Source organism: Callithrix jacchus, chromosome 1 (assembly GCF_049354715.1).
Source record: "Callithrix jacchus isolate 240 chromosome 1, calJac240_pri, whole genome shotgun sequence".
In the NCBI taxonomy this organism is placed as follows: domain Eukaryota; kingdom Metazoa; phylum Chordata; class Mammalia; order Primates; family Cebidae; genus Callithrix; species Callithrix jacchus.
The window spans coordinates 182,403,243-182,418,879 of NC_133502.1; the positions used below are offsets into that span (position 1 = coordinate 182,403,243).

Sequence of the window (15,637 nt, forward strand, 5' to 3'; positions counted from 1 at the left end):
TTGGTGAGCGTCTGGAGGCCTCCCTGGTGCGGGAAGCCCAGTGCCGGCTCTCGGGAGCAGGTTACCATTTCTCCTTCCATCATGAGCGCTGCTTTGCCGCTGGGCACTGGCCTGGGGCTCAGGGCAGGCAGCTGGGCCTGCAGCTTGGCTTCTGTGGAGGGCTGCACTTGGGAAGAAGCATCCTGACTGTGGGGTCTTGATGCAGGGACAGGGTTTCTGCCACATGGGTCCCTGGACAGGCCCCACTCCCCACACCTGTGGTTCTAGCCCAAGCGATGCCACTTTCTTCCCCACTCTGGAGTTGTGGGCTGATCAGAACAGTGGCTGGGGACATATTTCTGCCCGGGATCATGTCCCTTAGGAGCTGGCTCAGGCACAGGGACAGGCATGTTGACACATTTCCCACTCCCAATAAATACTCATGAGGCCATCCTCACACGTGGCCAGGGGCACCAGAGGCCCTGAGACCCTCCCAGCGTTGCACATGGGTCCAGTGGCTGGACCCCCTGAGAATTCTCCCCCACAGGCCTGCAGGAGGGCTTCTGGCATGGGAGGCTGCGATTCAATGACTGAGAAAGGACCAGAATCTGCTTGAATCCCAGCCTTGCTCTACTTACACCACACCCCACCAGGAACGCCCACATCAACCACAGCACAGCTGAGCTGGCAGCCCAGCCATAGTCAAGCAAAGCACCCATGGCCAGTCCCACAGGGCCTACACGTGGGCCTGCACGGGTATGTCCCCATGGGTGGGTCCCATGTCCACAGACCTGAGAGGTCTGCATGGAGGCATCACCGTCATTGCAACGGGAGTGCTTCCTGCCTGACGCCGCGGGTGTGTGTTAACCCGAAGCCACTTTAAATGGGAACCTGCCCCTGGTTTCCACCTAAATGAGTTATTGCACTGATCATTTTAATAGAAAAGTTGATGAAAAGCTATCATCTCTGGACGCAATCAAGAAAAGGGGTTTTCCCCTTTTTTAAAAAAAAAAATTGAACAAAAGCTTCAGAAGCCCCAGCAGAGGAGAGGGGAGAAGAAACAGAGGGACATTTAAGAGACCTCTGGCAGCCTGGAAAGTGAGCAGACAAGACACAGGGTCCTGGCACCTGCCCTGCTCCGGATCCGTGTTTTTTCCACCCTCAGAGAACCGTCAGAGCCATGCGCAAAAGACACACCACACGCATCACCTAGTGCCGGGGGCTGGGCTGGAAGCCGGAGGACTGTGACTGTGACAGTGAGGCTGAGAGAGGCTCGAAGCTGAGAAGGGAATCACCCAGCAGTCACCCACGCCAAAGCCCAGGTCCTTGGGCTGCACTGGGCCGCCTCCGATGATGACACCAGACCAGAACCACGGCAGGAGGTCCAGGGGCACCGGGAACCCTGCGGCCCCCAGCCCACCCATGTGGTCCCTTTGAAAAGTGCCCCGGCTGGGGGCGGTGGCTCACGCCTGTAATCCCAGCACTTTGGGAGGCCAAGGCGGGTGGATCACGAGGTCAAGAGATTGAGACCATCCTGGTCAACACGGTGAAACCCCGTCTCTACTAAAAAATACAAAAAATGAGCTGGGCATGGTGGCGCGTGCCTGTAATCCCAGCTACTCAGGAGGCTGAGGCAGGAGAATTGCCTGAACCCAGGAGGTGGAGGTTGCAGTGAGCCGAGATCGCACCATTGCACTCCAGCCTGAGTAACAAGAGCGAAACTCCGTCCCAAAAAAAAAAAAAAAAGAAAAGTGCCCCAACCTGCCCTGAGGACTCCAGCTGGGGAAGCCAGGGCAGGTGATGAACCCTGGCACTTTCAGAGCTTCCCAAGGCTGCCCAGAGGCGGGAGGGCGAGTGTGGGCTGGGGAGGGGAAAAGCCAGAGCACCCGGCAAGGGGTCCTCCCTGCATGGAGCCAGGTCTGCTGCTGCGGGGGCCGGGGCCATGCTCGGGCCCAAGGAAGCACGTGACACCACACGCCTGACTTCCCAGGAGGCCCGGCGCTACTGTGGCCTCAGCTTTGAGCATTTCAGGTGAGCTGGGCCCAGTGATGGCCCCAGCCCCTCCCAGTCAAGGGAAGTATTCATGTGAGTGGAAAAGCACATGAATGAAGCCCAACGGGTAACATGCCTGGTGCCAGCAGCTCTAGTGTGGCCGAGCCAGCCTCAGGAGCTCCCCACTTCAATTTCACACTACACCAGGTCACCTAGGCCCGAGGTGTAGGCAGACGAGGGGCTGGGGTACATATCCCATGCTTGCTCTCCTCACACCACGCTCCACCAGGAATGCCCACATCTCGGCCACAGCACAGCTGAGCTGGCAGCCTTCACCAGGCAACCTTCTACTCATCCATCAAAACCTTTCCCTACCATTGTCCCTTCTGTGCTGCCTTCTCCACCTCAACCCCTGCCCCCGCAGGGCCAGAGGGAAAAGCAAGGAGACAAGTCAAGGGGAAGCAGGTAGAGGCCTGTCCAAAGTCACTGGTAGCTGACAGAGGAGACGGCCCCGGTGGCACCCCCCACCAGCTCCGAGCTCCTGCAGTGGGTCTCACTTCTCCCCACGCCCCGGCACCCAGCCCGGACCTGCCTGTACAGGCCTCACACACGGCTGAGTGGCCATAGCCTCAAGCCTGGACACGGGTCCTTCTATGCATTTGATGCGAGGATGCAGGGTGTAGGGGGCGTGCACAACAGACACTCACAGTGAACAGCAGAACTACTGGGGAAAGAAAGTCAGATCACCATAAGGAACCTGCAGTGGCCCTGGCCATGGGACATGCGTCACCCCTGGGCTCACTGTGTCCTCACAGAAACACCACTTTTAGGACGGGGGCCCTGAGGCTCAGAGGTGACATGACTTCTGAGGTCACCCAGCAAGGGGGTACAGGGCTGGATTCCAAAGCTAATGCACATGGCTCCCAAGCCTGGCCCTCAGGGCCCCACAGTGAGGCTCTGCAGAGGGACACTCTCTCCACTGACTCCAGGACACTCAAGGGGCCCACGCCCTCTCTCACTCAGCCCAGGTGCAAAGCAGATGGCAGGGCTAGCTGTCACCCCCAGCCCCACTAACCACAGGCAGCTGGCAATGGAGAGGTGCCTGGGCCACAGCTCAGCGGCAGTGGGAACAGCAGTGCCCCCCACAATGCCTGTGCACCAGAGCCTCATGATGTGACCTTATTTTGTCACGATACAGATGTAGTCATGGTGAGGATCAAGATGAGGCCATGCTGAAGGAAGGTGACTCTAAATCCCAAAAGAGCAGGCTCAGAAAAGGACACAGAGAAGTGGGGAGGCCGCGTGAACAGAGAACGCGGCAGGGCACGTGGACACAGGGACAGAGAATGCGGCAGGACACGTGGACACGGACAGAGAACGCGGCAGGGCACGTGAACACAGGGACAGAGAACGCAGCAGGGCACGTGGACACAGGGACAGAGAACGCGGCAGGGCACGTGAACACAGGGACAGAGAACGCGGCAGGGCACGTGGACACGGACAGAAAACGCAGCGGGGCACGTGGACACAGGGACAGAGAACGCAGCAGGACACGTGGACGCAGGGACTGAGAACACGGCAGGGCACGTGGACGCAGGGCACGTGGACGCAGGGCACGTGGACGCAGGAAGAGAGAACACAGCAGGGCACGTGGACACAGGGACTGAGAATGCGGCAGGGCACATGGACGCAGGGACACAGAACGCGGCAGGGCACGTGGACGCAGGGACAGAGAACGTGGCAGGACACGTGGACGCAGGGACACAGAACGCGGCAGGGCACGTGGACGCAGGGACAGAACGCAGCAGGGCACGTGGACGCAGGGACTGAGAACGCGGCAGGGCACGTGGACACAGGGACAGATAATGAGGCAGCATAGCCACAAGCCAGGAACCCCCGGGACCCCAGGAGCTGCAGGACGAAGGAAGGCTCCCCCTGGAATCTCTGCGGGAATCGTGACCTGGGGCTGCCTGGACTTTGGCTCAGTGAGACTAATTCAGGACGTGGGCTGCAGAGCAGGGACATCCCTGCTGCTTTAAGCTACCGTGTTTGTGGTCATTGTCACAGCCCCCCTGAGCTCCTCTGTCTTGCTTCTCATCCCTCCCACCCAGCAAGAGTCCAGCAGCTCTGTTCACTGCATGTCCTCAGTCCAGAGCTCAGGAGTGCTACACAGCAGGCACCCTATAAAAGTGTTGGGACTCAGCCTGTGAGCAAGAACCAGGGCCCTGGGGCTGGCTCCAAAATGAGAGGAAAGGAGCAGAAAAGCTGGATGCTGGGATGGAACCACCATGATCTGGTGGTGAGCTTTGAGGAAACGCTGCCAGCCTCTTCCCCAAAACAGAACCCCAACTGATGGGTCTGACATGGCGTCTTGCTGCCAGGGACAGGGCCACCTGTCTGCAGAGCTCCTGGGCTGAGCCTGTGACTGGACGCACTGCCCACACTGCAGTGGCACTCCAAGGCAGGGATGTCCTGGGGACCATGCGTGCAAGGTCATGCTGGCAGGACGGGTCCAGAAGAGTCACAGGGCAGCCTGGCTGCAGAGACTCCTGTGAGAGGGCGGGCCGTCCACCCTGTCACTCTCCCACACGGCCAGCCACTCCCGCTCCAGGGCTTCAGCCTTTAACAGGTATCAAAGCAAACCATGCCTCATCCGTAGCCTCCCTCCACTCCTGGCCAAGGGAGAGCGTGAACAAGGCACTGAGAAAATCCGCTGTACCCCACGCCTGGTGAGGATCTGGTGACAGCCAGTGTGACCCTGCCAGCTGGGCACTATTGGCTCACCCGCAGGTGAAAGGAACACCTTGCTGGGGGCAGGTGAGAGAGTCCTGTCCCCTACCCCTGCCCACTCTTACCCACCAGGGCTGGCCAGTGTGCTCACACCTGCTGGGCCTCATCAGCTCTCCTGGTCCCCTCTGCCACCTGACCATTGGCACTGCCTGTTCCCTCACGATTCCGGGAACCCCCCAAGCCATGGCCCCCAGACAGCAGGCTCCGGGACCCTCCCTGCGGGGGAAGGGGAGCTCCTTTCCTGGAGCTATGGAGCACACAGGGAAGCACCTGCATGGTTCCCATGCAGCGCGCCCGAAAATCCAGCCCTGGGCCTGTCCCCGGCTGCCTGGACAGGGAGGGGTGTGTGAGCTGTGCTGACAGGCACCTGGTGGACAATGAAGGGGACCCTCCTACAGACAAACAAGAGAGGCACCAAGGCGCCCAATGCCCAGGGCCATGTGGTCAGATGCCCCTGTGGGGTCTTCTACAGCCCCAAACCCTACAGCAGACCCTTCTAAGACGAACCAGAACATGGTGTTTGTATCAAGCTCCCCAGTGGCTCTAGTGAGCAGCCAAGTTCAGGAAGCATCAGCACAGACCCCTTCAGGCCCCTCCAAAGGCTCTCCGAGGAACAGAGAGCTTGGCACCGTCCCTGATGGGGCTCTCTCGAAATGTCTGTGGCTAGAAATGCCATCTCCACGGCCTCCATCAGCCTGGGCATCATCTAAACCCCAGAAATCCGACCTCCCTGGCCTCCAACAGCCCCCTGTGCCACCTCCTTTCATCCTTGTCTGCATCCTAACTCTAAAGAACCAGCCACAAAGGTGCAGAAGGGAGAAGCAGGGCCCCAAGATCTCCACAGGGACACGGAACCATTCCAACAGCCGCCCCTCACAGCTAATTAGAAGTGTCTGGAATCCCATCCTCCCCCTGCCAAGCTCCCACAGGACAGGAGGCTGGCTCTCCATCAACCAGGCTATGGCTCGGGGTGGGTGGCATTCTCAACAAGGTAGGACGGGGTCCAGAGGGGGCGGCCCCTGCCTCAGACACCCAGCACCCAAGAGTCCCACGTGTGTAAACGCCCCTGCAAACAGGGAGGAGCGGGCAGCCACTCACCTTTCCTTGAAATCAAGAAAGACCTTGGCCAGTGTGCTGCCCCCCACCATCATGGACACATCGATGGCTCTCAGGAAGCTGTGGTGCACCTTGATCAGGTCCTGCGTTAAAAAGAGCCGTGAGTGCCTGGCCAGGCCCACCCGAGGCAAGATGGGAGCACTGTCCTGGACGCACCCTCATGTTGCTGTGGCTCCTGTCGAGCGGGTGAGGGGCCCAGGTGCTGGGCCTGCACCCTTCCTATCTATCTGTTCATGCCAGGGTGTAATTCAGGTAGAAGGTTCTAGAGCAATGGGGCCCCAAGGAGCCATTCCGTGTGGGAAGGACGCCACCCACAGCCCACATCAGCCCATCTGACACACAGTGGCCGGCTCGGGGCCAGCTCTGCAGCTAGAGTGGTGCAGCACAGCGCAGCCCCGCCGTGCTCAGCCAGCACCCCGGGACCCGCAGCCCCGCCCCAGGCTTCTTTCTGTGTGTGCTCCTCCATCCTGGCCACAGCCCATGGCCGGATGAACTCTGGGTCAGAGGCACAGGCCGCTGGAAGCTGCAGGGTCCAAGCCAGCCTTGTCCAGGACAGCATAGCCATAGCCCACCCTTGCAGCTAATGAGACGCCCAAGAGGGCAGGACATAGCTACTACATGGGCTGTGGGTACCTGTGGCCACCAGGCCCAGAGGAAGCGCCAGGAGCAGCGTGTCCCCGGAGGAAGCCCACCCACAGGCGGCTGCTGAAACCTGGTGACTCTTTGCCTGGGGAACTGTCTTTCTGTGACTGTGTTCAGACACCAGCAGAGCAGGTGAGGGGTCTTCTCAAAGGGGTGGAGAGACACGTTGCTCTCCGGCCACTGACAAAAACTTCATCTACATTCCCAGGGCCATCTGTGCCTCCAGCCATGCAGGTCAGTGCCACCCCGACCCGCAGACAACGGGAGCCCAGAAACCTGCCACCCTGACTCCTAAACCTAAAGACACTGGAGAGGGGAGTGAGGTCTCCTCCTTCCAGCCAGCACATGCCGCCGCGGAGCCGCAGGGGCGCAGCTCTCCAAGGCCCTGGGCACAGCAGGACATGTACGGCCAGTGCCAAGTTAAGGCCCAGAGCCTGGCATGAGCAAGGGGGCCAGGACCCTTACCTCCAGGTTAATGAAGACAGCTGCCATGTCTGCCGGGCTGAGCACCAGCCGCAGGGGGCTCATATAGTTCTGGAAGAGAGAAGCCCACCGCTGCCACCCTGCTGCTGTCACCCGCCCTCTCAAGGTCACAGTTGCTGGTGGAGGGTCTCGGGCCAGCTCCACAAGAAGGCACACTGGGGTACTCCATGCTTACTGGGGCCCGCCTGCGTTCTGGCCACATGGGGCTCCATGCTTCGGGGGTGAGTACAGGGGGCAGGGGGAGGTGCAAGGGCAAAGATTCTAATGCTCCCAGCATGATTGGGGCAGAGTCCTGCAGAGGCCACTCACACACAGGGTGGATTTGGGTGCTGCAGTGTGGCTGCCCTGAGGTGGGAGTTCGGTTGTGGCTTGTGGTGAGGAGCTGAGACCCAGGAGGCAGGGCAATCAGAACTCAGACACTGAGCTTGTGCTCCTGAGCACGACCCCAAAACTGTTAGTTAGCAAAAGGGACACTCTCCACCCCGAGGAGTTCTGGAGGGGCAGGGAGTGGACCAGAGGCCTCCAGCCCCAGCCTTAGGCAGGAAGTGAAGTGAAGATGAGGCCAGGTGAGGCTGCTTCCCTGCTCCAGAGGCCCGGGACGCCCTGCCACCCTCTCCTCTCCTGCTCCCCAAGTGCTTTCTGGCTGGGGCGGCCAGCAGCTCTGCAGGCGTCCTCTGGGCCCAGCTGTTGGACTGCCACTTGGCCACCATGGGGAGTAGAGAGCATCGCCCAAGCAGAAACAGACACACCTCGGTGACAGCCTCAGGTGGGGTGGAGACAGACCCTAGGAGAACTCCTGCTTTCTGAGGCAGCACTCAGCCATGGAGGGAGTCGAAGGCCAGCAGAAGCTGACCTCAGGGCCAGGATTCCCAGAGGGGGCGGGACTCTGCCAGGGCTGGGGCGGGACTCTGGAGGGCTCGGGCAGGGCTTTGAGGGAACTGGAAGGACCTGGGCCAGGGTGTACACATGTGTATGCAGAAAGGCTGCTGGCCAGGGACTGGAGGGTGGGGCAGCAGGAGGGGCCCGGCCAGAGCAAGGCCAGCCTGGGCCCAATGGGGCAGCCCAGGTCTCTCGGCTGGAGGCATCATGGCCAACCTGGACCCCACACCACAACCAGAAGATAGAAAAAGACTCCAACCTGAAAACAACATGGGTTTTTCTCTCCAGTAAATACTGGCAGGTGGCAATAAAGACTCAGAAGTGCTGGGGAAATGTGCCAGGGCCGGCCGACCAGGTGCCCACAGGAGGCCCGAGCGGGGAAGGGCAGGTGAAGTCTGGTCCTCGGCCCTCCGGGAGCTCAACCGGTTGGCAGGAAAGAGGACCCGGATGCATGGGGGTGGAAGAGCTGTGCAGGGGGCTCGGAGTCTGCGGCTATGGTTATCAGGCCCGACCACACCCTGTGCAGGACACTCCCAGGCCCCATGGGAGCTGCCCCATTTTACAGAGGGGAAGGCTGAGTGTGCAGAGGCTGGGGAGCCCCTCTAGGCAGGCTGGGGGGAACACTCAAGGAGCTAGCTCAGGGCCTGCCTTTGAGAAACGCTCAGGAGCTGAAGCCATAATCCCACCCTGATTAGGCTCGGGGGAGGAGGGACACCTGCAGGCCGGGGCTTCAGGGGCTGCAGAGGAAAGGAGAGGGCACCCTCCTTTTGGGAAGGGGGTACTGGAGGCTGGGGGGGCCACTGAGTCTCCTTTGCCTATCAGAGACGCCCTGTGGTCCTGCCTCCAGAATGCATTCCCAAGAGGCAATGGCCCCGCCATGACCACAGTGGCTGTGGCCATTTTCCAGCAACCAACACCCACCCTCACCTTCTCGATGTCCTCTAGGGTGCGGTAGTACTTGGCCTCAGTCTCCTGGATCTCCAGCAGGCAGCAGTTCCTCTTGTCATCCTCAGTCATGCCCATTTTCTACAGGAGGGAAGGGGGCATCAGCAGGACCCCATGGGGCTGGCCACCTGCTGCCTGCGCATCTGCCCCGTGACACCCGGACACCCCTACACAAGACGACACCTCCTCGGGTTTGGCCACGAGGTCACTGAGTGTGCAGTGCCGCAGCCAGATGAATGACAGAGGGGACCAACCCCTTCCCATCCATTTTGCAGGTGAAGAAACTGAGGCATGGGGAGGGGATGCGGCACAGAGGCAGTGCCAAGGCAGGCTTGCAGGTGGAGGTTTCTAGAATCCCAGGCTCCTACGCCTCCGATTCAGAATCTCAATTCTTTACCAGACTGGAGCAAGCACCTCAGAAGCCACCCCTCCAGCACAGGAGCAGGGTGACCTGCTAAAGTACCTACTGCGTGCAGTCCTCTCTACATGGCAGACGGGTGCCTGACTCCATGCAGACCACACCCACCATTGCACGTCCCAGTGCCAGCCACCTGCAGGCCGGACTCTTCCCCTGAGTGCCTACTGGTTTCTAACCAGGGGGCCTGAGATGACACCCCCTGGTAAGGCCCCTGGTGCCTCCTCCAGAGCAGGGCCTGCCCCCACCTCTGGAAGAATGTGGCCGGGGCAGGACTGTTCGGAGATTGCCTGGCCAGTGGTCCAGAGTGAGGCGACAGGTGGGGTCACTGTGGGGAGTGGTGGATTTTTCCGACACTGTCTAAGGTGCTATTAGGCTGGGTGAACCACATCTGTCAGAAGGCTCTGGAGAAACGTCGCTGTGACCCACGGCACTGGTGTCTGCCCTAAGACCATCATCATCCTCCAGGAAATGCCCAAGGATCCCCTTGGGTCTGCTGGGCTGCAGATCTAAGGCAACGTGCAAGATGGGGCTGGGGGTACAGGGCCACAGGGGTGCTGAGGGTCCCTGATGCCCAAAGTCACGTGTGCCTGACCACGTCTCCCTGAGGGCAGGGTCCTGAGTTTTCTCAGAGGTCTGAGACCTTCCTGAAAGGTCAAGAAGATGGCGTAGGCAGGACGTCCCCAACCTCCCCTTCCAGGGCCACTCACCTGCATGTATCTAATCTGCAAGCGTGGAGAAAGAAACCAGAAACAGTGGCAGTTAGCAGGGCCCACAGTGTCCTCACAAGCTGGGCTTGGGTGTCAGGAACACCACCCCACGACAGCCAGCAGACCCTAATCACATCACAGCCCCTGGTGCTGCCCAGCTTGGCGGAAGAAGGCTTGGGGGCCAGAGCTCCCATAGCACCCCTACCCAGGCTCTGGAAGGGGCACCTGCCATCCTCTGGCCTATCTCCCTTTGGAGACGTCACCATCTCTATTACCTTCTACTGGTGCTGCTCAGATAGCTCCAGGCAGGACAAGGGAGGACATGGAAGCAGCTGTTTTCTCTCAGAGGAACCTGGCAGGAAGCAGGAACTACCCCTTGCCCCCAGCCCCTGCCTGGATGGACAGGACAGCTCAAGACCAGTGGGACCAGCAATGGGCATTAGGACCCTATACAGAGCGGGACAGCAGAATGTGGCCCAGCCCGGACACAGGCAGCACTGCCCGCAGCCTGGCAGGTTCTGTGGATGCTCTCTGTTCTTTCCCAGGTGCTTCAGAACCCGGGACAGCAGTGGGCTCCAAGGAGCACCCACTCTGGCCAGGCACAAATGGGGGTGTCAAGAGAGAGGGCCTGTGTGATCCAGGCACCACCTCACAGGCACTGCATGTGCCCGCTGAAGTTTACCCGCCGGACACCCAGCTTTCAAACAACGAGGAGTGGACTGGCCCTGACCAGTCAGACCTCATTCCCAAGTCCAGATGGCTCATCGGCCACCTAGGGACCTCTCAGGCCAGCTCCGGGGAGACAAGGGGAGCCCCAGCAGCAGTGCCATGGCTCAGCCTTCCAGCCCTAACAGCTGCCCTGGAAGTCTTGGGAGCAGGGCCACCCAGCCAGGCTCCCCGGGAAGGCAAACTGGAGGCCCTGCTGCCTCCACAAAGGGCCGTCATCCCTGGAGAAAGACCCTGTAATAGCGGGGAACAAAACTCACCTCAAGACCCTTTACGGACAAGCAGAGAAACCTGCTCTTAAGAGTCCATTTGGGGGCTGAGACCCCCAGCCCTGCACCTGCCTGTCTCTCCCAGCAGGACACCAGCAGATCGGGTGAGGCCCCCCTGCCGGCAAGGCCTCTTTGGGGATTTGTTTCCCCAGCTTTCTGCCTCTCTACCACCAGCTGGTTACTCCCGCAGTGAAGGAAAACACTGAAGTCGGCTAGAAATTTCCCATGTCTTCAGGGAAAGCAAATGGCATCAAAAGCCTCTGCAGTTGGCAAGTGGCATCTCGCCCACTGCTCAGGAGCCTGGGAGTCCGAGGGCCTGTGACCTGCCCCCCCGCCGGTCCCCATCTCTCCATCCCAGCCCCACTGGATGCCCACCTTCCACACAGCAGCTGCTGGCAATAAACCCAAACTGAGCAAACTGGCCTCCAAGAGATTATTCGCCAGCGCCTGCTTGGAAATAAACATCCTTGCAACATAAAAGATGCACAGCTGGCTAATTGGGCCGACACTGGTCTCATCACTCTCCACACAAAGGGGGAAAATGATGCGCGCTGTTAGACTGTGCGCCAAGTTACTATCTTAGGGCTCCCTGGGCAGGAGGGACTGAGGGCCCTGCAAACTCTTAGACAGAGGATCCTGCGGCAACGCAGGCGGAGGGTCATGATGGTGGTGATGTCGCACCTGGGGCACTTGAGAGCACCTCCATAGGGAGGAAGGGCACTCAGTGGACCAGGAGTCAGTGAGGGCTTCCAAGGATGTGCCTCAGAGGAGCCCTGTGGGAACTGGGAAGGACCATGGGATATACCCTCTGGATGTCCCCCTGTACCCAGGGCAGCTCCCCCTCGGTGGCTCAGACATGGGGACAGCTCGGTATTGTGTTAAGCAAGGGCCAGGCTGCTATGTGGGTGAGGGGAGGGGAGGGGACTGGAGGAGGGAGGGGAGGGGAGGGGAGGGGAAGGGGTTGGGAAGGGAGAGGAGAGGGGGAGGGGAGGGGGTTGAGAGGGGCCAGGCTCACCATGGGCTGCTGCACCTCCACCTTGATGATGTCCTCATAGATGTCGTCCCCTCCATCCTCACATGGGACGCAGTCGTAGATGTCCTCCCCCAGGTCATGCTCGCTGTACAGGAGGAGGCAGGTTAGAGGGCAGGGGAGGCTCCCACCACCCTGACTGGGGAGCCGCAGAGCATGAGGGTCCACGAGGGATGCAGGCAGCTGGAGCCACAGTGAGGTCAGCTGCCTGGGCCTCAGTCTACAGAGTGCGGTGGGCCCCGCCTGTGGGGCGTCTGTGGGCATGAACTGGACAGCGCAGGGAGCATCCTCGAGGGCTCTGCCTGCTGCCTCCACATGTGCATCTCAGACAGATCTACCAGGACAAGCCCCCACTTCTCCAGCCCTCTGCTAAATGCTGGGGACACAGGCCAGAGGCCCAGGGCCAGGACCCCTGCCCTCACCAGAATCTTCCCACTCCTATCTGATGGGCGCATGCAGCTTCTGCCTCCAGACCAGAAGCCCCTTTCCCCCCAGCCCAAGGCTGTGACCTGGAGCCCTGAGTGCTTCTGGCTCAGCCCTGGCTCTTCCAGTCCTTGGAGCCAAGGTGCAAACGTCCCAGGTACATGGACAGCGACCTGGAGTTTGTCATTTGCCCTCTGAAACCAGAGCCAAAGAAATTCCTGCCAAAACCTGATACAATAAAGCTTTGTTGTAGCTCATGGTCCTACTCCAACAAACCACCCCTCTGCCTGCAGGACTCAGTTCCTGGGCCACCTCCTCCAAGACGCCCACCAGGACCCCCACATGGTCTGTGATCTGGACTCCTGCAGGCAATCGTGTGCTCAATGTAGCTCCTTGGTGACATTTCCAGTGACTCTGTGCATGGCAGCTGACCAGCCTGGCTCCTCCCCACACTGGGGGACATTTCCAGTGACTCTGTGAGTGGCGGCTGACCAGCCTGGGTCCTCCCCACACTGAGGGACATTTCCAGTGACTCTGTGCGTGGCAGCTGACCAGCCTGGCTCCTCCCTACACTGGGGAACATTTCCAGTGACTGTGCGTGGCAGCTGACCAGCCTGGCTCCTCCCCACACTGGGCTTCTTCAGCCCTCCTGATGCTCCACCCTGGCCTGCTGGGGCTCAGCAAGTCTGCCACTCTATCAGCCACTGAGCCAACCACCCCTGTTCCCACAGGCCCTGCTGGGGGCTCACTACACCCGGGAGCTCAGGGCAGGAGCTACGTCAGGCCCAGGCTGGATGTGTCTTCAGCCCTGCATGCCCTCAGCCTGTACAAGGACGCCTCTCACAGCCTAGGCTCAAAGTGGGTGACAAAGTTCACTGCTGGAAGGACGGAAATAAATGCAGGGTACCCCCTTCCACTGCCACCATGGCCAGCATGCAGGCAGGCAAGGCGAGGATGGAGGCCGGGGTAGGAACGGTCCCTGCGGCACTCAGGAACGGGCTCCGCAGCCACACTGCATGCCACAGTCTCATCCCAAACCTTGCCTCTGAATATCAGCCGTTGCCTTTTTAGGCTGGGGTTGGGGAGGACCATTTAAGGTCTGCTTGAGAGAGAGAGGCACGTGTGCATTCAAGGAAGGCCCTCGGCACCTTCCCTGGAGGATCCACCACAATGCATGAGCCACCCACCGTCTGCCTGTGGGCGAAGCATCTGGGCCTCTCTAGAGGGGAAGCCGGGGGCGAGCCCAGCTCCTGCCTTGCAGAGCTTCCTACAGGCAGGTAGGCAAAAGTGGCGGAGGAAGCTGTCGCTCCAGGTACTTCATTTTCTGCACCACTACAGGTGTGAGTGAAGCGGCTGAAAGCCAGCCAGAGTAGCAAAGCTGGCAGAGGGCAGATGGCCATGGGACAGACACAGAATCCTCCAATCCGCATTCAAAGAGCCACCCACCCTGGGCAAGCCCCTCTGTGTGCCAGCACCTGAAAAAAACCAGTTATTCTTTCAGGCCTCACAGAATCCTTGGAAGTAGACAGCGCTGCCACCGCTGTGCAGACTGAAACAAACACGGACGAACTGCCAGCAAGCAGCAGGGCTGCGGCCCTCGGTCACTGTCTTGTTCCCTCCCCACCCGCCCACCACCGCGAGAGGTCTGTTAGGGTGCTGCTCAGCCGTTCAGGAAAACTGAAGCCGGGGCAAACGCAGCCTTCATTCAGATGGGCTGGGCCCACAGTCTGGTGACAGAGGCCCCCCAGGAACAGACATAAGGCAGGACGGGTGTTTGTGTGCGCACAGGTTTTCTTACTAACCCATCTCAAAGGTCTGTCCCCAGCCAGGTCTGGCAATTGTCTTAGAAACTGTCACCAGCAATGACACAAATCACCTCCCCTGCCTCTCCAGATGAAAACAGCCCCCACCGCTCTGCCCGCCAGGATGCCAGGATGCAGGCAAGGGGCTGCTCCCCATGTTTCTATCACATGGCACAGTGAGGCTGGCGGCAAAGCCTGTCGGGAACTCTTGACAGTTGGAGGCGAGGCAAGACAGGGAAGCTTCGAGGCTGCTCAACAAGACAACTCAAGGGCAGATGAGGCCACTCACACTGTCTAGAGACAGACGTCAGCTTCTCTCCAACAGGCCAGGTGGAAGAAGGGGGGCTGGCTATTAAATGCTGCAAGAGCTGATGAAATGGTTAAAAAAGGCTGCAAGCTGGGCCTGGACTGGGGCCTGGAGTTGTCCCACACAGGGATGGCAAACAGCTGCACTGTGGGGCATCCCAACAGGGTCCAGGGCTCTACCCCACCACTCAGGAGGCTGCTCATAAAGGCCCTAGTGCAGCCCCCATCATGAGCCGACCAGAACCGGGTTCAGGCGGGGATGCTGACCACATGCAACATCTTTCCTCTCCCACAGGAGCCCCAGGCTTGTCACGGTGCATATGGGAAAGCCCAGCTCTGGCTGCCGCAGGGTCTTTCGGACGCCAGGGACACACATCCTTCGCTCATGCCTCCCCCCGCAGCAGCCTCCCACTGCCATTTACTGAGAACCCTATGACGTGCCCAGATCTGACACCAGGCCTGAGTGTATTCTGGAAAATACAGCATACGATCCACTGATCCCGGGATGGGGGAGAGCGAGCAAGCCCCATCCTGAGTCCAAACTTTTTTTTTTTTTTTGAGATAGAGTTTCACTCTTGTTGCCCAGGCTGGAGTGCAATGATGCAATCTTGGCTTACAGCGACCTCCGCCTCCCAGGTTCAAGTGATTCTCCTGCCTCAGCCTCCCAGGTCAGCAGCTGGGATTACAGGCATGCACCACCACACCGGGCTAATTTTGTATTTTTAGTAGAGACAGGGGTTTCTCCATGTTGGTCAGGCTGGTCTTGAACTCCTGACCTCAGGTGATTCGCCCACCTCGGCCATCCAAAGTGCTGGGATTACAGGCGTGAGTCACGGTGCCTGGCCCGAGCCCAAACATTTTAAGGAGGGAGAGGACAGAGAAGACTGGGGTGGTCAGAATCTTCCTGAACAAAAGAAACGTGAAAGATGCTTCGAAGCCCGGGTGAACCTAGAAAAGGGACCCGGAAGGCAGAGTCCCCTGCTCACCTCCCTCTTCCCTGACCCATCTTTAAGTCAGAACTGTCACGCCTGGATCTAGGCACAAGCCCACATCTACAGAGCAGCTGCTGAGTCTCAAGCTTGGTGAGAAACGCCATGTACAGGGTTTTCACAATATTTCTGCAAAGCTTT

At 59.7% G+C, this 15,637-nt stretch overlaps 1 protein-coding gene across 7 annotated transcripts in view; it reads right to left on the minus strand.

The window, feature by feature from the left end:
* The window catches only part of VAV2 (vav guanine nucleotide exchange factor 2), a 219,675-nt gene that overhangs the window by 38,024 nt on the left and 166,014 nt on the right, over positions 1-15,637 (minus strand). For 4 of the 7 annotated variants that reach the window (XM_078331239.1, XM_035262217.3, XM_035262226.3 and 1 more), the window contains exons 5-9: positions 11,962-12,064; positions 9,952-9,966; positions 8,809-8,907; positions 6,985-7,053; positions 5,860-5,960 (exon numbers count right to left, since the gene is read on the minus strand). In XM_078331239.1, the coding sequence (XP_078187365.1) occupies positions 5,860-5,960; positions 6,985-7,053; positions 8,809-8,907; positions 9,952-9,966; positions 11,962-12,064 (387 nt within the window). The remainder of the gene's footprint in view (positions 1-5,859; positions 5,961-6,984; positions 7,054-8,808; positions 8,908-9,951; positions 9,967-11,961; positions 12,065-15,637) is intronic. The other 3 variants (XM_035262230.3, XM_035262224.3, XM_035262220.3) reach the window with 1 other exon arrangement.